Source organism: Schistocerca cancellata, chromosome 12 (assembly GCF_023864275.1).
Source record: "Schistocerca cancellata isolate TAMUIC-IGC-003103 chromosome 12, iqSchCanc2.1, whole genome shotgun sequence".
Classification (NCBI taxonomy): domain Eukaryota; kingdom Metazoa; phylum Arthropoda; class Insecta; order Orthoptera; family Acrididae; genus Schistocerca; species Schistocerca cancellata.
The window spans coordinates 145,372,762-145,399,777 of NC_064637.1; the positions used below are offsets into that span (position 1 = coordinate 145,372,762).

The window sequence follows — 27,016 nt, forward strand, 5'->3', positions numbered from 1 at the left end:
GATTTAAAATGGAATGATCATATAAAGTTGATCGTTGGTAAAGCAGATGCCAGACTGAGAGTCACTGAAAGAATCCTAAGGAAATGCAGTCCGAAAACAAAGGAAGTAGGCTACAGTACGCTTGTTTGCCCGCTGCTTGAATACTGCTCAGCAGTGTGGTATCCGTACCAGATAGGGTTGATAGAAGAAATAGAGAAGATCCAACTGAGAGCAGTGTGCTTCGTTACAGGATCATTTAGTAATCGCAAAAGCGTTACGGAGATGATAGATAAACTCCAGTGGAAGACTGCAAGAGAGACGCTCATTAGCTCAATACGGGCTTTTGTTGAAGTAGATGTAGAAGTAACAACGATTCACGAAAGCCCATTATAGAGACAGCTGTCTTCAAACGTGGCATTTATGTGTATCAATGATTGTGACCTTAAATTATTGCTGCTGTAATACAACACAATGAGCGGAAGGAAGTTTGCTACTAAAGTCACTATCATCAGATAGTGATTATCATCAATACAGTGACTCGACATACTTTCCCACCCTCCCAAACACTGCAGACATATAATACAGGTGGCCCACGACCAAACACGCCTACAGAGAAAATCTCTTATCACACTGACACTAAATTACGTGATCAGTAACTCTGCATATACTCTGTTTTTTCTTCTTCGTTCCAAGGCTGACTTTTCCTTCTTCAGAAATTTGTACGAAAATCGAAGTTAAAGGTCACAATAACGTGAAAACAAAACTTAAAATCCAGGAAACATTGTAACGCAGAATTGTTAATGATGGGAAAGCATTATATTGAGACGACAGGACTTCTGTTGGGACTGACAAAAATGTAACAAGTGCTATTTCTGATTTTTTTGTTTTTTGGTGCTGTGCTGATAGGAGATGGAAGAGGACACAGCACCAGAGGTTAGTTTGTGGACTAGACTGGAGCGTTAACTGTGGTAAATTTGCAACCTTCTGGCTTGCATTTGGACAGGCTTTTCAATATCATTCCACTTAAGGATCCAATAAAAGCAGGCTACCTGATGAGCAACATTTATGGAAAAAAGGCTAAACACATTAATATTACAACAATCACAGCCAATATAAAGCTTCAGTTATAACACCGAGGTGAACATCACAAGTTACAAACAACAGAGAGAAGGAACAGGAACCTGCATAACTGTTGTAAACAGTTTAAGACATGTGCAGTAGACAATAAATAACAAGTAATTTGCTATAAATAAGTAAATAAATAAATAAAATGTACAAACATCAGTACACACTGCACATACTGTCACCAGGTTGTATCTAGACCAAGTGGTTTTTTAAAAAGTATTTTTACTGTCTTGTTCTTGATAATCACATATTACTGTCAAGAAAGTAAGACATTTTACAGCTAATGACTAAATTTTGTTTTTTTAATGACAACTTTATCTTTTGCTGGACTGACAGTATTTTGGCGTGACAGTGAATGCTAGGGCAACACCAGCTAACTGAATACAAATAACCTCAATTCTAGAAAAACTAAGCAGAGGATACAAAATACATTGCACGCACTACTGTGGCTACTGTTTTCCTTTTCTTTTAAACTGACAGAACTGTGACAATAAAGATGGTGCCATACTATCAGAGAAGTAATAATTACATGTTCACTGAGCAAAATACACAAAAGTTACAAGCAACTGCTGTAAGAGTTTGGATATCCAGGAAAATTCAGTGTGGTGTCTAGCACCAGCTTCAGTTTACAATCTTAATGTGATTTACTCATAACCAAACACATCAAATTTTGAAGTACTGACCACAACTGAGAAGAGAGTGCACAAGTCGGGCATGCATTGTGATGTGTTCTACAGCAGAATAGTACACACACTTCTAAAAAGCATTTTCCAAATACAATTAATGAAACATTATAACTCTGACTGAATTGAAGTGTGCTAACATGTCCAGAAAAAAAAAATCAAATTTTCAATGTTTGTTTGTCAGCAGCTGCTGTTACAGTGATTGTTAAAATTAATCCCTAACTCACGAGGTGACTTTTCTGTAACGTATACTACAAGGTGGGTTCTTTGGGACGCCATAGTTTAACCTATGATTTAAGGTGCAAATCATTTGAAAATTTAAATTTAAGTCATATAACAATTCGTTTTACAATTATTTGTGTTTTGTTCAAATACTTCTTGTCGATTGCATTGTACTAAAGAATGCCTACAGTATTTTACTTTTTATCATACAAAATCACATACCTCTGTGCATTTTTTAAAACGGTACACAAACTGTTACAGCACTGAATTTGATGTCCTGAAAAATTACATTATCTCTCTATCGGGCACATTTTCAAGTGAAAGTAAATTTCAGGGTTTAAACCTGCACAGAAAATTTCACTCCATAGGTATAAATGAACGTCTGCAAAATTGACATTCAGTACTGTAACAAAGTAGTTATAAGAAAATTGGTTCATAAATAAAGAAATAATAAATGTTTAAAATAGTGAGTGACTCATCAAAACACCCTGTAGACACAGTCCACCAGAACTGACCGCTGAGGGCTCGTTCAAAAATTTTCAGGTGGTCTGAAAGCATGCAGCTCACGAGTTAAGGGTTAATACTAATACTGCATCTGCAACTACCCAGATGTGTTTTTCCTTACAAATACATATTCCATTCAGTTAGAGCACCACCAATGGTAGAATTTTCTCATCCATTTCATGTGTACAACAGTAGTGTGACATCTGCATCCACATTTCACTAGAATTTTCTTGTTTAGCACTGGTGCTCTGCATATAAAATAAAAGAAATTGGGAGACCATAAAAATCATACGACAAAACACGATGCTGACAATGAAATCCTTTAGTAAGGCAGTATTTCTTGACAGCAAATAACACAAAGCGTTGACAGTTGCTCCCCATTGAACGTACACACTAATTCAGTCACTGCTACCTAACCCTTCTGTTGCTACAGTCGTACTCTTTGTATTCCCTGCTGAGGTAGCTTTTGTTACAGCTGCATTGCTTGCCAAATACTTGTGCCTTTGCTAAGGGACCAACATTAAAATACTTACTGTGCAATGTTTTGCAAACTATTAGGTCAAAACTATTGATTTTTGCATATCGTACAGTCTGATACCTTCACTCAAAAAACAACTTAATTTATTTTCTCTATCCATCATACTTACTGCACCGCATCTAATTAAGTAAAACATCGCACAAAATTTTAAAGAGTTTGCAGAAGTAAAAATTCATTGTGTAAAGTTTGTGATATACGAGTTACAATCAACTGTACGCAGAACACAAAATGTAGATAAGATATTGAAATTTGAGGGCAGAAAGGTATCTCATTTCATCCACGAGTTATTGGGTTTTATATGTGATGGAGAGTCCAGCACAATGCACCCAGTTCCATCTGTGGGGACTTGCAGGCTTTTAAGCAAAACATTGAGCAAAATTTTTAGATTTTGCAGAGCTAGAAATGCATTGCATAAACTTAGTGTGTTTGATTTTACCTCATACATTGCACTGAGTGAAATTTATTTAAAACTGACAACAGAAAACTATCTCATTGCATTCTCGAGTTATATCTAGAGGACGGTCACGCACAATGTACTCGTTCATGTCGTTGCATATCATGTGGTCATAAGAATCATCATATCTCATAAATGATTCAAGATTTTGCACACAATAGCACACAATAAGGCATATATATTATGTTGTATGATAAATACTCGAAACTATTTTATAACTGGTCTGCAGCAGTGAGAGGTCAGTGGCTCAAGACACATTCAGATGTCTGTAGCACTGTAGAAAAAATCCTAGTGGTGCACGCATGCACGTCCACAACACCTCGGGAACAGCACAGTACGACTTTTATACACACCCACAGCAGCAAAAGGGTGAAGAATTGCTAGCTCATCAGAATTTACAAATGGGCATTGCAGATCCATTGTCTTCACAACAGGAATTCAAATAATATTATTATATGTGGTTTGGTTCCACCAAAACATTTTCAAAATGATCTGCAATTACCTTACTTCAAAATACTTTCTGCCCCTGTTAACATGGTATTACAGAAAATCCAACAAATAAACAATGTTACAAAAATAAATAAATATCTTTGGTTTCACAGCATTAGAAAGCACTTGGTAGACCTCCCTAATGCAAGGGCCAATAACTACTTCTGTGAAGTATAAAATTTTGGCCCAGTTACACAGTTACAGCTTAGATGCAACCAATATTGTGAATCATTATTCCCTATAAACATCAAATCACTTTTACGAAATGAATTGTGCGTACAGAATATTCTGGCAGAGAGTGTCCTTTCATCTATTTCGTCTGTCGTGTGCAGATCTTTTTATTTTACGCCACCTTGGCGACTCGCGTGTTGACGACGGCGAAGGTGGCACGACACCCAGTCCCCGAGCGTAGAAAATTTCCAAAGCAACCGGGAATCACAACTGGACCCCTAGCACAGCATTCGGTGACGCCGACCACTCTGCTACGGAGGTGGACACGTCACTTTTGTACGTCCCCTAGGAAGATAATAGCTATACTGCTATCACTTCGAAAAATATTATCACTCTCAGTATCACTGTTACTACCACCATCACTCCTCACCACTCCCCGAACTGTCATCCCACACTTCAGTCCGCATCGTCGAGCTCCGCATTCTCTCCATTTTCTTCCTCTGCACCTTCCGCATCGTCGAGCTCCGCATTCTCTCCATTTTCTTCCTCTGCACCTTCCGCATCGCTCTCGTGAAACTCCTCGTCTGCATCCGGTTCCTCCACTTCGATGTAGCCGTGGAGTTCGAGTCCGGGCATCTGCTCGACCAGCCCGTCTGTGGCCGTAGGGTCGCCTCTGCACCACTGGACACTCAACACCCTGTGGTGAGGATGGAAACAGAGCTGTTACTGGACAGTCACACTGAAGTATCTCTACAGAGAAGTTTATGGCAGTACTGCTGAGATATTTCAACTGTGTACATGCAGGCTCATATTTACATAAAAAAAAAGATTAGAAAACAATCAGAAAGAAGGTAACAAATAATAGAGAAATACGGTACATAGGGAATGACAATTAAAGGTTGCAAAATATGCAACCCTAAGTGAAATATCAGTTTCGAGACTTGGCAGAGATCTGTGCAATGGAGCATAGTGTTGTGTTACTCGTAGCAGAGACTGAGGTCAGAAGGATTTCTGGTAAGTATATTTATGTAATATAAAATATTTACATACATTATTATTGTAAATTTGACACGGTATTTAATAATTAATTTGGTGTCATATTTATGGTTATTTTAATATGTTTGAGCATACAGCTTCATGTGTATATTAATAAATAAAATAAAAAATTAAACAAAATTTAAAGAAAAAATATACAAAAACACAACACAATAACAAAAATTATAAAAGATAAAAAATATGAAAAAATTAAAATATAAAACAAAAAACCTCTTGCAAGCATGTGACCTTCTGGTGGTGAGGCTAGTATGCTCTGAGGACACAGTAGGCTATACTGGACATGTTCATCCATACCAGGCAGGTAAGTGTAGGGGAGCCAGACTTACGATCCCCAATTCGAGCAGCGTGGTACTGAAGACAGTAAAAAAACCTATTCCTGATTAGTCAACAAAAATCTACATCTGTTGCCAAGCTGTGGCAGTCTGATGTCAAAATTCTGGTACAGTAAAAGTTGGGAACGAGAATGAAAACTGCTATCTTAGCACAAAAAAAGGTGAGTATGTACTGGACAGAGTTAGGGACGTAAAAAAGGGAACTAGCTTCTCGATCTACCTGGCAGCTCGAAAGACATTTAAATCTAAATAACAATATAAGGGAAAGGATATGTTGCTACTCACCATAAAGATGACACACTGAGTTACAAACAGACACAACGAAATTACTGTTACACATTTAGGTTTTGGCCAGAGCCTTCTTCAGAAAAAAGAATGCACACACATTCACCCACACAGGCAAGCACACCTCGTGCATACGACTGCCATTTCTGGCATTCTGGTCCGAGCTGGTACAGATGGCAGTCACGTGCACGGGAGGTGTGCTCGCCCGTGTGCGCACGCATTCTCTTTTCTGAAAAATGCCCTGGCTCAAATCTAAAATGCGTAACAGTCTTTTTGTTGTGTGTTTGCAACTCAAGGTGTCATTTTTACTGTGAATACCAGTCTATCCTTTTCCTTATATTGTTGATATTTCAATGCGGAGTTTCCTTTTCTCCCCCAAATACTGTTTACGTATTCATACTTTTTTATGAGTTAACCCAGTTTCCCCAGTGCAGTGAGCTCTCGCACCTGCAAGGTGTTGGCACATCTGCATCTTGCAATTTATAGGCTAAAGTCCCTCATTCTGTGTCCAAAACCATAAGATTCGCCAGCCCAAAACCTTAAGATTCGCCAGCCACAGTAAACAATATATAATATGGTATGGCTGAAGAGCTTACACATAATAGCTAAAAACATTTTTCTGGGGGTTGATTTGTTTCTGGGGAGAATACTAAAATGATTTTTAGGCTTCTGGATGGGTGGGGTGTTGATTTTTTTTCCCCCAAGGGGACCATATGCCCCCAAACCCGCCCCCTGTACGGTAAGGGGAGTAAAAACAAATACACACAAATTTATGTGAGTCTAGAGTGGGATGCGCCCACAGCAGGAAGGATCTGACAGTCGAGGTACATTTATAATAGGAAATATCCCAGAGGAGGATGTGCATGCATCCTAAACTTTAATCACACATTGTGTCATACTGCACAACATGACGAATGCCACGTTAGATAAGATGATGACATATGTTGTGTCATACAAAGTGACATGTATTGTGTTTCTTTACTTGACAAAATGAATTACATTACATGACATGGGTACTAATACCAACAAGTAAAAAAGCATGAATATGTCAAGGTGTTTCAATTTAAATATCTTTAAGTTGCTAGTTAAGTCAAATAGCTATTTCCCTTCTTTTACATCTGTAACTCTGTCCTGAACATACCGTATTGACTCGAATCGAAGCCGCACCTGAAAAATGAGACTCGAAATCAAGGAAAAAAAATTTCCCGAATCTAAGCCGCACCTAAAATTTGAGACTCGAAATTCTACGGGAAAGAAAAGTTTTAGGCCGCACCTCCAAATCGAAACAAAGTTGGTCTATTGTAATATGAGACACAATTTAGGTTGAATGAATGACGATACAGCTACAGTAGTTTGGTTCGAATCGTTAGCTTAACAGTTAAGCTTTACCAGGTAGCCACTGCTATGCGTCAGGTGCTCCATCTGTATTTGTACGGATACCCTTCCTTTTTCACGTGCTTCATCTGATTTGAATCTGTTGCTTATTTTGCTTTGATCGGATAAGTGCCGTTCTCTTTGTTATAGGTGTTTACGTCACTCTAAGCTGAATATGCATTATTTTACTGTGTCATGCATTGTTTGTCGCATTCTGATAATGAGTGTTTACTACCTGTCGCCGCTCACAGCATGGCTTGCTTTTGTACCACCACTTACAATAAAAAAAAAAAAGGGAGGAATTGTCTCATTGGCGAAACAATGGCAATAGACTGCTATTTGTTGTTACTTACACTGCTGCTTTCTTTGATAATGATCAACAAGAACCAAATAATAGACTGTGTATGATAGATGTTCTGCACGAGAGTTCAGCGAAACTTTTTCTCCGTTTGAAAATCTTTGCAGACGCCTCTTTTGTACATTACATTCTGCACAGAAATTAGTCATCTTAGATTTAAAAATCTAGTCAATTGCCGTGCTTCATTTCTGATCGTATCACTATCAGGCATAAGAATAATATGAATATAAACATGACACGATTTGTATATTCTTCCGCATTTGCTGTTGTCTCACACTAGTTTCATAGGTTATTAGGCAGACAGGATTTAAATGAGATAGCAGCAAATACGAAAGAATACATGGCAAAATGTTTATATTCGTATTATTCTAATGGTGAAGAGAATACTGCATGTGATTCACAATTCATAAAAGTTCCTATTAGCAACCATCTCTTCTCACAGGTAGGAAAAAATTCAGAACGTAGAGTTGGCCATATTGACAAACACCCCAGTCTTGCCAGTCGGATTTTCGTAGCCCATTGAAATGCTGTTACATTCGAAGATGAACAATACGGAATTTGTATTTACTTCGTTGGATAATGTATGAAAATGCAGTGGTCGAAACTCGGGGCGGAGAAAAAAGCTCGTCTTCCACCTTTTTCTTTAAATGTATTTACTGACGCCGAAGTTTTGGCGCCAGTATTTATCTTTGTGCCTGAAAAGCATGCCTGTGTAGTGCTACATATATTCGACGGCAGAAGTTAGTTGTGGCGGCACCTACCAACATTTTTCAGAACTTCCGCTTGCTTTACACTCGATTCTATGCCGCAGGCGGATTTTTGGATTACAAAAACTGGAAAAAAAGTGCGGCTTAGATTCGAGTAAATACAGTATTCACGTTTCCTTGTGCTATGATGGGTGCATTTTTCATTCTGGTAACACTATAATAATCATGTTTTATGATTGACCGGCCTATCTGAAAGTCCTTATTCCCTTCTTTCTAATGAACATCTTATCTCTTCTGAAATATACGTATTTCAAAAATTACCCTTATTCAAAATAATTATTGTCTTCTGCATTCCAGTGTTTGATCCTCCCACAAATGTCATCCTTTCATAAATCTGATGTCATACTACTGTAGCCCCCAATTTTTCTATTTTACTAAAATAACATCTTAAGTAAAGAAGTACTTCAATTAAAACAACTGAGTCTCTAGAAAATTCCTGGCTGCACCCCACAGATAAAATTGCACATCCAAATCTGCACTATATGAAACAGAATCCATCATTTAGGCTAGTGGAAAACTAAACAGCACACAGTTAAACAAAGTAACATACTTCTCCAATTCATATATGTATTCTCTGGTTTTCCTGTATTTATTTATTTATTTATTTATTTATTACTGCAAGTGTAATAACTCTTAATGTTTTCATTTTGAAAATAAGAGCTGCACACAATGCTAAAGTCTTGAAAATATACTTTAATTATGTTATGAAAAATTATCTGAAATTTACTCACAGCAATCAAATCAATCAATCATTAATCGGACAATGAAAGAAGACGACTTATAACACACTCTTTCAGTTGGGCTGATAATCTTACGTCTCACATTTTTGGGTCATTCACAGCAATACAATCCCTGTGACAAGGAGTTGGAAATAGGTGTGGTACAAACACAGACTTTGTGGTTTGAGTGTGTGGCGGAATGCAAGATCAGCAAAGTGAAGAGAATTCAGGGAAGGAAGTTTTCACTTCACAGCACAAAAAAAAGGCTGTTTAAGATCTGGCAGATGACAGAGTTAAGTTTTTCTAGTTCGGAATGGTTAGTGGGTTGGCTGGAGGCAAAGACATGTGGATATGGCCTGGGAGATCTGCCTGTGGACTAGATTTGGGGTTAAAAAAATGTGCCAGGTCAAGACATCAAACCTTTGCCTTTTGTGGGCAAGTTATTTACCAACTGACAAGAGAATTGTGCCTTCGCGTCATTGATGATGCCAAATTTATGGTATATACAGGGCTTAGCCAGAAATGAGTGGTAGACGCAGGAGTGCCAGATGGTCAAAAGTTTGGTGGGGGGGGGGGGGGGGCGGGAGGTGGCAGCATTTTTGGTACAGGTTGGGCAAGGTATGAGCCACATTTATATTCCTGTCGTTTCCAGGCAGTGGAGGAGTACAGAAAAGTAATCAGAGGGTCTTTGGGCAGAGTTGCTATGTGGAAATCTCTCTTTAATTTTCCGTTCTCTCTCTCTCTCTCTCTCTCTCTCTCTCTCTCTCTCTCTCTCTCTCTCTGATGTAGAGATTATAATGCTACCTTTATTAACATATGGCAAACATGGGCAAGGCTCCAATTAGGATATTTGACAATGCTAAGTTACATCATATCTCTATTACATTTTTACACGTACAGAAAATCAATAACAGTCAACCAAAATCATTAACTATGGTTTCTGTGACCGTAAAGACCAATTACAAACATGAAATCTGAAAAATTTGCTAACAGCAAAATCTTATAAAAAATTATTTAATTATGAAAATAACGCTGTATTGTGAAATGTCTGTCTGCTTTCATAAAACATTGCTTCAGTATTACCTATTCATTAGAAATGAGACAAATGAACAAATTGTTGGAAAATTAAAGAGATTTACACTAAAACAACAAAATGATGCACCACGAACAAATTTTCTAAATGGGATGGAAATCTGTAGATGTGATGAACACGTACAGACAAACAAATGATCACAATTTCAGATAAATTGGACAATTCATTCAAGAGAAAAGGATTCACAAATTGAGCAAGTCAATACTGCATCGGCCAATCTCTAGCCTTTGCCTCGGCACTGATTGACAGAGTTGTTGTCTGATGCCCTCCTGAGGAATTCGGTCCAATTGGCACGTTAAGTCATCAGACACCTGAGCTAGTGGGAGGGCCCAGCCCATAATGCTCCAAACTTTCTCAATTGGAGAGAGATCCAGCAACCTCATCGGCTGATGTAGGGTGTGGCATTCGAGAAGACGAGCAGTGGAAACTCTCGCAGTGTGCGGGACGGCATTATTTTCTGAAGTGTAAGCCCAGGACAGCTGGTTCTTTCAGTTTATCCCACCTTTTTACAGTTTCTTCAGTTTTAATCTAAAGTTCTTAACCAATAGACTGTGGTCAGAGTCCACATCTGCCCCTGGAAAAGTCTTGCAATTTAAAACCTGGTTCCTAAATCTCTGTCTTACCATTATATAATCTATCTGATATCTTCTAGTATCTCCAGGGTTCTTCCATGTATATAACCTTCTTTCATGATTCTTGAACGAAGTGTTAGCTATGATTAAGTTATGCTCTGCACAAAATTCTACCAGGCGGCTTCCTCTTTCATTTCTTGGCCCCAGTCCATATTCACGTACTATGTTCCTTCTCTCCCTTTTCCTACTCTCGAATTCCAGTCACCCATGACTATTAAATTCTTGTCTCCCTTCACTACCTGAATAATTTCTTTTATCTCATCATACATTTCATCAATTTCTTCGTCATCTGTACTACTGTAGCAGGTGTGGGCTTCGTGTCTATCTTAGCCTCAATAAAGCGTTCACTGTGCTGTTTGTAGTAGCTTACCCGTACTCCCATTTTTTTTATTCATTATTAAACCTACTCTTGCATTACCCCTATTTGACTTTGTATTTATAACCCTGTATTCACCTGACCAAAAGTCCTGTTCCTCCTGCCACCGAACTTGACTAATTCCCACTAAATCTAACTTTATCGTATCCATTTCCCTTTTTGAATTTTCTAACCTACCTGCCCGATTAAGGGATCTGACATTCCACGCTCCGATCCATAGAACGTCAGTTTTCTTTCTCCTGATAACGATGTCCTCCTGAGTAGTCCCCTCCCAGAGATCCGAATGGGGGACTATTTTACCTCCAGAATATTTTAGCCAAGAGGACGCCATCATCATTTAACCATACAGTAAAGCTGCATGCCCTCGGGAAAAATTACGGCTGTAGTTTCCCCTTGCTTTCAGCCTTTCGCAGTACCAGAACAGCAAGGCCATTTTGGTTAGTGTTACAAGGCCAGATCCGTCAATCATCCAGACTGTTGCCCTTGCAACTACTGAAAAGGCTGCTGCCCCCTCTTCAGGAACCACACGTTTGTCTCGCCTCTCAACAGATACCCCTCCATTGTGGTTGCACCTACGGTACGGCTATCTGTATCGTTGAGGCATGCAAGCCTCCCCACCAACGGCAAGGTCCATGGTTCATGGGGGGTCAGATATAGTGCTACCTAAAGAACTACAGTATATAAAACACCACAATCAGATAGATTTAGAAGGTACTGTAAATCTCATTGTACAATCGACAAAAGTAATGCAAGAAGCTAAAAAGTTATACAACCTAGCAAGGCTTCATATTCAATAATTAGAATGAATTCTGAACAGACAATATTGTGAATCATGTACCATCAAGAGCGATGTTCATCATTAATGGATTAAAGTTAAGTATCAAACTAATTACGTCCGCTTTCTGAATTCTAATTCCTTGTCATGTTCCAGACCTCACGTCAGTACAGTTCTTCCCTCCTCACGCCAGCCTGCGTGAGCTAAAACGCGTGCATTTCGGCCTCCTCTAGTAACACGGTGTTGGCTCTTTTGCCAACACAACAGAAGCTATAGACAAGTGTCTTGGCCAAGGTCAAACTTGTCACCGTAGGGAGTGGGGGTAGCCACCAGACCCGTACATTCCGTAAGTACATTGATAGCTGTAGGGAAAAGTGTAACACAAAACAGGGAGCTGTGATCAGCAAAATGCTCCCGAATCCAAAGCCGTGGAGTGCGGTCGAGATACGGTGACACTACACATAACTTTATAGACAATTACAGACACAGGAAAGTCGTGTGAAATGCCGCTTCTAAAGATTATCTGAATAAAAATTTGAGATGCGTTGCCTTGAGCATCAAGTATTAGATAAAGTCTCCTTCATATTACTGTAAAGAATAAGATATAGCACTGCAAGTTATGAAGTAGGAAAACAGATAAATAAATCAAAATTTATGAACAGTGTATGTGAAAACCGTGGACGAATGTTACTGCTATGGTGACATAATGTTGTTGTTGTTGTGGTCTTCAGTCCTGAGACTGGTTTGATGCCATAATAGCACATCTGAAAGGAGAGATGGGGCATGTGTTGCTCCCCAACAAACTACTAAAAACACAACTGAGCACTAATGACACAAAAAATACAAAATTGGAAAACATAAGTTCTGTTCTAGTGTAATTTAGTCTTGAGATTCCCAAATTTGTCAAGTCCTAGTTATGCTTACCTACATTAAATATAATCTTTCAATATTAAAGTTGTGTAAAAATAATTTTTTATAAAATAAAGTACAGATGACGCACTGGAAGTTAACTGATCTTCACATAACGACTATGAACCACCCTAAAGTACTTCACAGTTTCAGAAGTAATCACTGACACGTTTTATTTTGAAGTGTGAAATAAATGGTTCAAACTGGTATAAAAGTCACAGGTTAGTAGCTAACAAAATGTTATCGCAAGCCTTATCACTGCACGTTCCCGTGCAGAATATCTAAAATCTCGCTGTGGCCGCCTCCTGAATTTGCCAACAAAACATTGTCATCACTTTGTATTTCTCACACCTGTTATTTAGATAATTCTTTACACACTGTCACTTTTACATTTTTTATTGTTGCCTTTTCATCACAATCAATGCAGCGCAACCTCCTCAGCAAAGAAGGTGAGCATTAGCAGAAGGCTCGTACAGTAGGGTGATGTGTGGAAATGATAACACCCACAGGTACACGTACTCTTCACACAAATTTAGTGGATGCCCTTTTACTCCTACGCATCTGTGACTGCTCAAAAGGAAAGAGGCATCCTGTGGACACAATATTAGGAAGCATAGCAGCTGCTTCACAAATGATTGAGGCAATACGATTGCTCCGTCATAATTTTGTACTTCTGCTCGTTAGGTTTTGCAGTTTGCTGTAATTCTGCTTCAAATAAGTCAAGTTTGTCGAGTGAACAAGAAATTTTGGAAGTGCTAAATGTGAACTGCCGAGTTTTTACCTAAGTGTAGATCTTTCCTTACCGGAGGCTGACAAGCTTTCCCGGAAACCTATCAAATGGCACTCCAGTAACAAGGGAACTGTCGAGTGTCAGGCTGCGCACACCGGATAGTTCGAGGATACTGTTCAGTCCTGGCTGCAGCACTGGAAACTCTAATTCTTCCATGATCAACGTGTGAAGTTGTGGTAGTCTGGCGAGGCAGGGGATCAGGGCTCCGCCGAGACCTTTGCAAGCTGACACGTTCAGTCTGGAATAAAAAGAGGAAAATGTTAATTTCAATCGTCATCTGTGAAACGGAGCAACTTTGATGAAAATAAAAAATTTATCACCAACTACGAGAGAATGTCTTACACAGCTCAACTCCAATCTAAGAGGGGCATTTCGAAAGTTCTGCACACTGTAACATAGAACTAAAGAAAATAATTTACTTTACAAAATACCATCACAGGCCTTCAATATACTCTCTGTTCCTGCTTATGGCAGCTTCCCAACATTTTGGCAACTTCTGTATTCCAGATAGGGCATCTTCACTGTCGGGCTGTCTGATCGCTTGGGTCACCTCACTGGAAGCTTCTTCGATGTATCGAAATGTTTTCAACAGAATTGTTCCTTCAGTTTGGGAAACAAGCCAAAGTCTGGTAAGGCAGCTGAGGAAGTAGACCCGTCCATATTTGTAAAATGTTTCTCACACTGGTACGGTAATATGTGGTGTTGCATTATTGTGCTAAATGAGGAAATCAGCTGCAAGTACGTCAGGTCTTCTCTGACGAATTCTCAGGTGCAAAACATTTTACAGAAACAGTTTGTAGTATGTGCCAGTTACAGACATCCTCTGGAGCACTCTATCTGTAGCTATGACTCTGTCCGTGTCATACACAAAGATCGTCATCAATTCACCTTTCAGTGTTGGCGGCAGAATTTTTTCGGGTACTTAAACTTAAAACTTTTACATTGTGACGATTGAAATGTCAGTTCCAGCTCAAAAGCTCATATCCACATTTCATCAGGTGCAACTATCCTTGCCAGAAACTGTTCTGTTCGATACCACCGAATCAATTCTTCTGCTATGCTTTTGTGACCAGCTTTCTGCTCTTCACTCAGGTCATGCGGAACCCATTTGGCCGCAACTTCTCTCATCTTTTAATTTTCAAATTTTGATTTCTGTATGCTGAATTGATAGACATTGGCCTCATATGCAATTTCCTCACGTTTTTCATCACTCCTCTCTCAAAACATCATTAGTAATAACTTGAGAAATGTAGTCTGTTGCAGTTGACAGCCTTCCACTTTTTGGTGCTTACCTGACCTTCACAGTAAAAAGCAGGGAAGTCTTGTAAATTCCCATTGGGTTCTTTCCACACACGAATTTGATTTTGACGTAGAAATGCTGGTCACTACATGTAATTTAACTTGCCCCTGTCTCACTTCCATTAAACTGAATTACTAAGAACAGTGTCACGCGAACCGGCAAACACACGTATGACCTTCACACCTGAAGTCTCATCCCCAACTGACACAAATTTCCAACTCAATTACACCACTCTAACAGTCGTGAGTGTGTAGTGCGCACAACCACAATAACAATACCTTACACAAAATGGAAGGTTCTGAAGCAAGGAAACAACTGTGTCTCAATTTGAAGAAAAAGTTATGCTACACATATAAACAGCCTAAATATCTGAATATAATTCTCAATTTGCAAGCCCTCGATAGCACGGTGGGAAAGAATGAATACTGTAAGTAAACAACTCTCTTACTATAAGAAAAGTTAAAGCTGTATTCAATACAACATTAAAAATAAAAAAGTAAATGTAAAAGTCAATGAAACAGTACCGGAGATGTATCGCACATCACTGCCCTCTATTCCACAACGAAAATGATGCAGCAACGACTAAATCAAACATTTAAACACCTGAAACTTCCTGGCAGATTAAAAGTTTGTGCCAGACCGGGCCACAAAACTGTGAACATTGCCTTCTGCAACTAATGCTCTACCGACTGAGCTACCCGAGTACTACTCATGACTCAACCTCACAGCTTTACTCCTGCCAATACATATTCTCCTGGCTTCCGAATCTTACAGAAGTTCTCTCACATACGAGGCACATTTAAATGTACTAAGGTTTATTTTTTAGTAAATAGTGTATTTGAAAAAAATTACAGAATATTGTTAATACATCAGTTGACTACTTTTCCACATAATCATCATCCTGTTCAATGCACGTGGTGAGCCACGGCACAAGCTTCTTTACTCCCTCCTTGAAGAACTCTCGCGCCAGCTCCTTACCCTACCTCAGAGCATCTTTCTGCACCTGCTGCTGGTCAGTTCAAAATTTAATTCCACTCGCGTGCTTTCACAGAGGTGAAAAGGTGATAATCTGAAAGTGCCAAGTCAGTGGAATATGGGGGTGGTTCAAAACATCTCAATCAAATAAGTCCAAGACAGCCTCGGTGGCTAAGGCCGTGTGAAGGTGGGCATTGTCGTGCAATGAACACACTTCACTCCTCAGCATTCTCCTCTTCTTGTTTTAGAAGAAAGATTACGGAAAGGCAAACCTACGTTTCTAGGATTTGTAACCTTAGCGAAAGCTTTTGACAATGTTGACTGAAGACTATCTTTCAAATTCTAAAGGTGGCAGGGGTAAAATACAGGGAGCAAAAGCCTATTTACAATTTGTACAGAAACCAGATGGCAGTTATAAAAGTCGAGGGACATGAAAGGGAAGCAGTGGTTGGGAAGGGAGTGAGACAGGGTTGTAGCCTCTCCCCGATGTTATTCAATCTGTATACTGAGCAAGCAGTAAAGGAAAGAAGAGAAAAGTTTGGAGTAGGTATTAAAATCCACGGAGAAGAAATAAAAACTTTGAGGTCCGCCGATGACATTGTAATTCTGTCAGAGCCAGCAAAGCACTTGGAAGAGCAGTTGAATGGAATGGACAGTGTCTTGAAAGGAGGATAGAAGATGAACATCAACAAAAGCAAAATGAGGATAATGGAATGTTGTCGAATTAAGTTGGGTGATGCTGAGGGAATTTGATTAGGACATGAGACAAAGTAGTAAAGGAGTTTTGCTATTTGGGGAGCAAAATAACTGATGATGGTCCAAGTAGAGAGGATATAAAATGTAGACTGGCAATGGCAAGGAAAGCATTTCTGAAGCAGAGAAATTTGTTAACATCGAGTATAGATTTAAGTGTCAGGAAGTCGTTTCTGAAAGTATTTGTATGGAGTGTAGCCCTGTATGGAAGAGAAACGTGGACGATAATTAGTTTGGAGAAGAAGAGAATAGAAGCTTTCGAAATGTGGTGCTACAGAAGAATGCTGAGGATTAGATGGGTAGATCACATAACTAATGAGGAGGTACTGAATAGAATTGGGGAGAAGAGGAGTTTATGGCACAACTTGACAAGAAGAAGGGACCGGTCGGTAGGACATGTACTGAGGCATCAAGGGATCCCAAATTTAGCATTGTAGGGCAGTGTGGAGGGTAAAAATCGTAGAGGGAGACCAAGAGATGAATACACCAAGCAGATTCAGAGGAGAGAGGCTGCCAGCACATTTTGCTGTTGCGTTTCCAAGGACGACATTTAGCACAAACTAGCGCGAGCAAAACACGACAGCTGTGTTACAAATGTAGGACCAGATAGTCTCTACTGGTCAAAATCACCGTGAACCCTCCCGCCACACCACACTGCACTGAAGCACATACGCAGACAGCAGACACAGGTACAAATGTAATCAACATTTTCCAGGTTTTAGTGTACTTTGTTATTATTATTATTATTATTATTATTATTATTATTATTATTATTATAATATTCTTTTCTCAGACGTTATGTCTGGTTAAAAATGGAAAGTGGCGCGGACCTTGATCAAGCGTGACTTCCTTTTAACTGTACGGTATATGTTACATTGCATTTAGGAACTTTCAGGTAATTGAACATGTATCAATAACTACAGATTTCTGTAGTTGTATATATACGTTTGGATGTAGCTGTATTGCATTGATGTACTGGTGCATATTGTGTGGTATGACTCCTGTAGTTGATAGTATAATCGGTATAATGTCAACTTTATCCTGATGCCACATGTCCTTGACTTCCTCAGCCAGTTGGATGTATTTTTCAATTTTTTCTCCTGTTTTCTTCTGTATATTTGTTGTATTGGGTATGGATATTTCGATTAGTTGTGTTAATTTCTTCTTTTTATTGGTGAGTATGATGTCAGGTTTGTTATGTGGTGGTGTTTTATCTGTTATAATGGTTCTGTTCCAGTATAATTTGTATTCATCATTCTCCAGTACATTTTGTGCTGTATACTTGGATGTGGGAACGTGTTGTTTTATAAGTTTATGTTGTAAGGCAAGCTGTTGATGTATTATTTTTGCTACACTGTCATGTCTTCTGGGGTATTCTGTATTTGCTAGTACTGTACATCCGCTTGTGATGTGATCTACTGTTTCCATTTGTTGTTTGCAAAGTCTGCATTTATCTGTTGTGGTATTGGGATCTTTAATAATATGCTTGCTGTAATATCTGATTTTTATTGTTTGATCCAGTATTGCAATCATGAATCCTTCTGTCTCACTGAATGTATTACCTTTTCTTAGCCATGTGATGGATGCGTCTTGATCGATGTGTGGCTGTGTTAAATGATGTGGGCGCTTGCCATGTAGCGTTTTCTTTTTCCAATTTACTTTCTTTGTATCTGTTAATGTTATGTGATCAAAAGGGTTGAAGTGGTTATGAAATTGCAGTGGTGTAGCCGATGTATTTATATGAGTGATTGCTTTGTGTATTTTGCTAGTTTCTGCTTGTTCTATAAAGAATTTTCTTAAATTGTCTACCTGTCCACAATGTAGGTTTTTTATGTCTATAAATCCCCTTCCTCCTTCCTTTCTGCTTAATGTGAATCTTTCTGTTGCTGAATGTATGTGGTGTATTCTATATTTGTGGCATTGTGATCGTGTAAGTGTATTGAGTGCTTCTAGGTCTGTGTTACTCCATTTCACTACTCCAAATGAGTAGGTCAATATTGGTATAGCATAAGCGTTTATAGCTTTTGTCTTGTTTCTTGCTGTCAATTCTGTTTTCAGTATTTTTGTTAGTCTTTGTCTATATTTTTCTTTTAGTTCTTCTTTAATATTTGAATTATCTATTCCTATTTTTTGTCTGTATCCTAGGTATTTATAGGCATCTGTTTTTTCCATCGCTTCTATGCAGTCGCTGTGGTTATCCAATATGTAATCATCTTGTTTAGTATGTTTTCCCTTGACTACGCTATTTTTCTTACATTTGTCTGTTCCAAAAGCCATATTTATATCATTGCTGAATACTTCTGTTATCTTTAGTAATTGGTTGAGTTGTTGATTTGTTGCTGCCAGTAGTTTTAGATCACCCATGTACAGCAAATGTGTGATTTTGTGTTGGTATGTTCCAGTAATATTGTATCCATAATTTGTAGGATAGTGGGTTCAGAGCAAGGCACAACCAAAAAGGACTTAATGAGTCTCCTTGGTATATTCCACGCTTAATCTGTATTGGCTGTGATGTGATATTATTTGAATTTGTTTGGATATTGAGTGTGGTTTTCCAATTTTTCATTACTACGTTTAGGAACTGTATCAATTTAGGATCTACTTTGTATAGTTCCAACATCTGTAGTAACCATGAGTGGTGTACACTATGAAAAGCTTTTTGGTAATCAATGTACACTCCTGGAAATGGAAAAAAGAACACATTGACACCGGTGTGTCAGACCCACCATACTTGCTCCGGACACTGCGAGAGGGCTGTACAAGCAACGATCACACGTACGGCACAGCGGACACACCAGGAACCGCGGTGTTGGCCGTCGAATGGCGTTAGCTGCGCAGCATTTGTGCACCGCCGCCGTCAGTGTCAGCCAGTTTGCCGTGGCATACGGAGCTCCATCGCAGTCTTTAACACTGGTAGCATGCCGCGACAGCGTGGACGTGAACCGTATGTGCAGTTGACGGACTTTGAGCGAGGGCGTATAGTGGGCATGCGGGAGGCCGGGTGGACGTACCGCCGAATTGCTCAACACGTGGGGCGTGAGGTGTCCACAGTACATCGATGTTGTCGCCAGTGGTCGGCGGAAGGTGCACGTGCCCGTCGACCTGGGACCGGACCGCAGCGACGCACGGATGCACGCCAAGACCGTAGGATCCTACGCAGTGCCGTAGGGGACCGCACCGCCACTTCCCAGCAAATTAGGGACACTGTTGCTCCTGGGGTATCGGCGAGGACCATTCGCAACCGTCTCCATGAAGCTGGGCTACGGTCCCGCACACCGTTAGGCCGTCTTCCGCTCACGCCCCAACATCGTGCAGCCCGCCTCCAGTGGTTACGCGACAGGCGTGAATGGAGGGACGAATGGAGACGTGTCGTCTTCAGCGATGAGAGTCGCTTCTGCCTTGGTGCCAATGATGGTCGTATGCGTGTTTGGCGCCGTGCAGGTGAGCGCCACAATCAGGACTGCATGCGACCGAGGCACACAGGGCCAACAGCCGGCATCATGGTGTGGGGAGCGATCTCCTACACTGGCCGTACACCACTGGTGATCGTCGAGGGGACACTGAATAGTGCGCGGTACATCCAAACCGTCATCGAACCCATCGTTCTACCATTCCTAGACCGGCAAGGGAACTTGCTGTTCCAACAGGACAATGCACGTCCGCATGTATCCCGTGCCACCCAACGTGCTCTAGAAGGTGTAAGTCAACTACCCTGGCCAGCAAGATCTCCGGATCTGTACCCCATTGAGCATGTTTGGGACTGGATGATCGTCGTCTCACGCGGTCTGCACGTCCAACACGAACGCTGGTCCAACTGAGGCGCCAGGTGGAAATGGCATGGCAAGCCGTTGCACAGGACTACATCCAGCATGTCTACGATCATGTCCATGGGAGAATAGCAGCCTGCATTGCTGCGAAAGGTGGATATACACTGTACTAGTGCCGACATTGTGCATGCTCTGTTGCCTGTGTCTATGTGCCTGTGGTTCTGTCAGTGTGATCATGTGATGTATCTGACCCCAGGAATGTGTCAATAAAGTTTCCCCTTCCTGGGACAATGAATTCACGGTGTTCTTATTTCAATTTCCAGGAGTGTATGTGTAGTGTAACGACCTTTGTTTAGTTTTAGCTTGATATGTCACCTCTGCATCTACTATCAGTTGCTCTTTACATCCTCGTGCTCCTTTGCAGCAGCCTTTTTGTTCTTCATTTATAATTTTGTCCTGTGTTGTATGCGTAATTAATTTCTGTGTAATGACTGAAGTTAATATTTTGTATATTGTTGGTAGGCATGTTATGGGGCGATATTTAGCTGGGTTTGCTGTGTCTGCTTGATCTTTAGGTTTCAGATAAGTTATTCCATGTGCAAGTGTATCACGGAATGTGTATGGGTCTCCAATGTAACTGTTAAATAATTTAGTTAAATGTGAATGTGTTGAGGTGAACTTCTTTAGCCAGAAATTTGCTATTTTATCTTTTCCAGGGGCTTTCCAATCGTGCGTAAGATTAATTGCTCGGGTGACTTCGTGTTGCAAAATTATCACTTCAGGCATTTGTGGTATCATCTTGTATGAGTCTGTTTCTGCTTGTATCCACCACGCATGTCTGTTATGTTGTACCGGGTTTGACCATATGTCGTTCCAGAAGTGTTCAATATCTGTTATGTTTGGTGGATTGTCTATTTTAATGTGTGTGTCATCTAATGGCTGGTAAAATTTCTTTTGGTTTGTGTTGAATTTTTGGTTTTGTTTCCTTCTATTTTCACTTTTTTTGTATCTTCTAAGTCGTTTGGCCAATGCTTGTAATTTTTGCTTCTTTTCATCTAATTGCTCTATCTTGTGAGATGTTACCTAACCTTCTTCGTTTTTTGTCTGATATTTCATTTCTTATAAATTGTGTTAGCTATCCGATGTCTTTTCTCAGTTTTTCTATTCTGATCTGTAGCCTGTGTTGCCATGCTGGTTTTGTGGGTTTCTTCTGTGTGTTGGTTGGTTCTGATCTCTGCCTAATGTGTATATTTAGTGTAGTGAGTGCTCCTATATAAACCAGTAGTTTTAATTCTTCCATAGTAGTATTTTCATTTATTTTGTTGTGTATGATTGTGTTGATAGTTTTTATTGTTGTTTCGACTTGTGGGTTATTTGGTGGTCTATGCAAGAATGGTCTAATGTCTGTATTTGTGTCTTTGTATTCTATATATGTCAGCTGAAATTTTTCTTCTATATCTAACATGTGTGTCACTTCGTGTTCTATTTGTGCTTGTTCTGGTGGCTGTCTTAAGATTTCGTTTTCCTCTGATTGTTTTTTGATGCGTGTTGGTCTTTGTTTGTTTGCTCTGGGATGTTTGAGTCCTTTACTTGGATGTTTGAGTCCATTACTGTATTTTCTTCTTCTAACTGCACATTATTTTGTTCCAGTATTTGTTGTACTTGTTGTTTGATGTTTTCTAATTCTGACTGCGGTGTCCTGTTATTTTTTATTATTACACGGATGTGATCAGCTAGTCGTCGTTCTGTTAAAAATTTTAATTCCGGGTATCTGGTAATAAATGTTGTGTATACTTGTGATCTGTATCCAGTTGTGTTGGTTCCTGTTTGTTGATTGGTAGTAACAGAACATGAGGTGTCGATTAACTTCATCTGACCATCTCATCCTCTGTCTTTGTTTTCCTTCTAGGGTGGTTGCAGGAAGCATATCCTGAAAAACACCTCTATTCGGATTTAAATCTTTTTCCATGTGGCTAGCACTGTTGTTACCATTGTGGACGGGCATAGGGTTCAAACGTCATCCCTGACCACGACGGCTCTTGTCCGAGGCTTCTTTAGTTCTGTCCTGAACCAAGTAATCACACTAAAAGTGGGGTTAGCCCTATTAGTGGTTTGTTCTTTTAGTCGCCTTTTACGACTGGCAGAACATACCGGAGGCCTATTCTTTTCCCGGGCCTCCACAGGTATTATTATTATTATTATTGACTTTTTTTTCTCAGACTTAAGTCTGGTTAAAAATGGAACGTGACGCGGACCTCGGTCAAGCGTGACTTCCTTGTAACTGTATGGTATGTGTTATATTGCATTTAGGAACTTTCGGGTAATTGAACATGTATCAATAATTACAGATTTTTGTAGTTGTATATATATGTTTGGATGTAGCTGTATTGCATTGATGTACTGGTGAATATTGTGAGGTATGACTCCTGTAGTTGATAGTATAATTGGGATAATGTCGACTTTATCCTGATGCCACATGTCCTTGACTTCCTCAGCCAGTTGGATGTATTTTTCAATTTTTTCTCCTGTTTTCTTCTGTATATTTGTTGTGTTGGGTATGGATATTTCAATTAGTTGTGTTAATTTCGTCTTTTTATTGGTGAGTACGATGTCAGGTTTGTTATGTGGTGTTGTTTTATCTGTTATAATCGTTCTGTTCCAGTATAATTTGTATTCATCATTCTCCAGTATATTTTGTGGTGTGTACTTGTATGTGGGAACGTGTTGTTTTATTAGTTTATGTTTTATGGCAAGTTGTTGATGTATTATTTTTGCTACATTGTCATGTCTTCTGGGGTATTCTGTATTTGCTAGTATTGTACAACCGCTTGTGATGTGATCTACTGTTTCTATTTGTTGTTTGCAAAGTCTGCATTTATCTGTTGTGGTATTGGGATCTTTAATAATATGCTTGCTGTAATATCTGGTGTTTATTGTTTGATCCTGTATTGCGATCATGAATCCTTCCGTCTCACTGTATATATTGCCGTTTCTTAGCCATGTGTTGGATGCGTCTTGATCTATGTGTGGCTGTGTTAGATGATAAGGGTGCTTGCCGTGTAGTGTTTTCTTTTTCCAATTTACTTTCTTTGTATCTGTTGATGTTATGTGATCTAAAGGGTTGTAGAAGTGGTTATGAAATTGCAATGGTGTAGCTGATGTATTTATATGAGTGATTGCTTTGTGTATTTTGCTAGTTTCTGCTCGTTCTAGAAAGAATTTTCTTAAATTGTCTACCTGTCCATTATGTAGGTTTTTTATATCTATAAATCCCCTTCCACCTTCCTTTCTGCTTAATGTGAATCTTTCTGTTGCTGAATGTATGTGATGTATTCTATATTTGTGGCATTGTGATCGTGTAAGTGTATTGAGTGCTTCTAGGTCTGTGTCACTCCATTTCACTACTCCAAATGAGTAGGTCAATACTGGTATAGCATAAGTATTTATAGCTTTTGTCTTGTTTCTTGCTGTCAATTCTGTTTTCAGTATTTTTGTTAGTCTTTGTCTATATTTTTCTTTTAGTTCTTCTTTAATATTTGTATTATGTATTCCTATTTTTTGTCTGTATCCTAGGTATTTATAGGCATCTGTTTTTTCCATCGCTTCTATGCAGTCGCTGTGGTTATCCAATATGTAATCTTCTTGTTTAGTGTGTTTGCCCTTGACTATGCTATTTTTCTTACATTTGTCTGTTCCAAAAGCCATATTTATATCATTGCTGAATACTTCTGTTATCTTTAGTAATTGGTTGAGTTGTTGATTTGTTGCTGCCAGTAGTTTTAGATCATCCATGTATAGCAAATGTGTGATTTTGTGTGGGTATGTTCCAGTAATATTGTATCCATAATTTGTATTATTTAGCATGTTGGATAGTGGGTTCAGAGCAAGACAGAACCAGAAAGGACTTAATGAGTCTCCTTGGTATATTCCACGCTTAATCTGTATTGGCTGTGATGTGATGTTATCAGAATTTGTTTGGATATTAAGTGTGGTTTTCCAGTTTTTCATTACTGTGTTTAGAAACTGTATCAATTTAGGATCTACTTTGTATATTTCCAAAATCTGTAGTAACCATGAGTGGGGTACACTATCAAAGGCTTTTTGGTAATCAATGTATGCGTAGTGTAGGGACCTTTGTTTAGTTTTCGCTTGATATGTCACCTCTGTATCTATTATCAGTTGCTCTTTACATCCTCGTGCTCCTTTGCAGCAGCCTTTTTGTTCTTCATTTATAATTTTGTTCTGTGTTGTATGTGTCATTAATTTCTGTGTGATGACTGAAGTTAATATTTTGTATATTGTTGGTAGGCATGTTATGGGGCGATATTTAGCTGGGTTTGCTGTGTCTGCTTGATCTTTAGGTTTCAGATAGGTTATTCCATGTGCAAGTGTATCAGGGAATGTGTATGGGTCTGCAATGTAACTGTTAAATAATTTAGTTAGATGTGAATGTGTTGAGGTGAACTTCTTTAGCCAGTAATTTGCTATTTTATCATTTCCAGGGGCTTTCCAATTGTGTGTAGAATTAATTGCTCGGGTGACTTCATGTTGCAAAATTATCACTTGAGGCATTTGTGGAATCATCTTGTATGTGTCTGTTTCTGCTTGTATCCACCGTGCATGCCTGTTACGTTGTACCGGGTTTGACCATATGTTGCTCCAGAAGTGTTCCATGTCTGTTATGTTTGGTGGATTGTCTATTTTAATGTGTGTGTTATCCATTGTTTGGTAAAATCTCTTTTGGTTTGTGTTGAATGTTTGGTTTTGTTTCCTTCTATTTTCACTTTTTTTGTATCTTCTAAGTCGTTTGGCCAATGCTTGCAATTTCTGCTTTTTTTCATCTAATTGCCCTATTGCTTCTTGTTGTGAGATTTTACCTAACCTTTTTCGTTTTTTGTCTGATATTTCATTTCTTATAAATTGTGTTAGCTGTCCGATATCTTTTCTCAGTTTTTCTATTCTGATCTGTAACCTGTGTTGCCATGCTGGTTTTGTGCGTTTCTTCTGTGTGTTGGTTTGTTCTGATCTCTGCCTAGTGTGTATATTTAGTGTAGTGAGTGCTCCTATATAAACCAGTAGTTGTAACTCTTCCATAGTTGTGTTTTCATTTATTTTGTTGTGTATGATTGTGTTGATAGTTTTTATTGTTGTTTCGACTTGTGGGTTATTTGGCGGTCTATGCAGGAATGGTCTAATGTCTGTATTTGTGTCTTTGTATTCTATATATGTCAGCTGAAATTTCTCTTCTATATCTAACACATGTGTCTCTTCGTGTTCTATTTGTGCTTGTTCTGGTGGCTGTCTTAAGATTTCGTTTTCCTCTGATTGTTTAATTGATGCGTGTTGGTCTTTGTTTGTTTGCTCTGGGATGTTTGAGTCCATTACTGTGTTTTCTTATTATTATTATTATTATTAGATGCTGTCCTTTCATAACCACTATAACCACTTCTTGTTGAGAGTCAGAAAAAAAGCCTTGAATCACTTTTTGAATACGTTTTAATTTCACGTAACTCAAGCCCTACATCGAGAGAAATGAAATGAACCTCTAAATCTGCATTGTTTTGCCGAAGATCTTTTCTTTCTGATTCTATAATTTCCAATTGTTGGCGTAAATGTGCACTGTTGCATTTACAGCAGTTTTCGTTTTCACAATTAACGTTTTGTCTAGTAGTAATTTCTTCATTACTTGGTAGTATATTTATCTCTAAAATATCATTTACTTCTTTACGGTAACTTTGTTTTGTACCTGAATATTTGCCACATTGTTATGCTCATTATTACTCCCTAAATCATAACTGGAGGATGGTAAATTTAGGGTCGGAATAGCATCAGTCTTCATCTTGTGTTCTGAAGCGATATTCAACAGTTCACTTTTCAACTGAAAACGAATCTGCACATTTACAAGCATTTACCCATTTTCATTTCATCTTATCATTTTTAGGAAATATATGAAGTTCAATCCTAACTAACTTGTGTGCTACGGTTAGTACAACTGGCGATCACACGGCAAATCATTATTTTTCACTTAAAAACTCATTGTAAAAATCACTCAATACGCTGATAATTACAGCATAACTCTGAACTCAATCAGCAGTCACTAATAAAAATTCACACATCCGTAAATAACCTCAGTTTCACTCGTAACTGCAATTACGACACAATACGTTGTGGCAATTGCAGGCTCCCGGTCGGGTTCACTCCGACGTCAGCAGCACAGCTTGCTACTGCACGTACAGCTCGTGATCCCTACTGTGTGTTCTAGTATCTGTGGCTACATCATTCCAGCTAAAACTCTATCCCAGAGTATCGACTGTTGCAGCGGAGTGCAACTGTCTCAGCAGTCCTCGACCAGATGTTTTGGGTGGCAATCTAGAGAATTCATATTTGGTACCGTTTTGCTCAGAGATATTGCCAAGGAGACCTCAACAGATACGTGACAGCCACCGGCCTTACCACGTCAGAAATGTAACACAAGCTGTCTGAATTATAAGTTTTTCTATGCAAACTTGATCCGGTTGTGTAGCCAGTGAAACTCATAGCATCACACTGGGAGCCAAATCCATGTGTCAACGATAGTCACAACCTGACAA

General features: G+C 39.1%; 1 protein-coding gene across 1 annotated transcript in view; it reads right to left on the bottom strand.

Moving 5' to 3' along the window:
* Window positions 1-292: 292 nt before the first annotated feature.
* Window positions 293-27,016, bottom strand: part of LOC126109813 (F-box/LRR-repeat protein 17-like) — an 89,665-nt gene continuing 62,941 nt past the window's right edge. The window contains exons 8-9 of the mRNA XM_049914873.1: window positions 13,645-13,869; window positions 293-4,862 (exon numbers count right to left, since the gene is read on the bottom strand). Coding sequence (XP_049770830.1) covers window positions 4,622-4,862; window positions 13,645-13,869 — 466 coding nt within the window. The 3' untranslated portion in view covers window positions 293-4,621. The remainder of the gene's footprint in view (window positions 4,863-13,644; window positions 13,870-27,016) is intronic.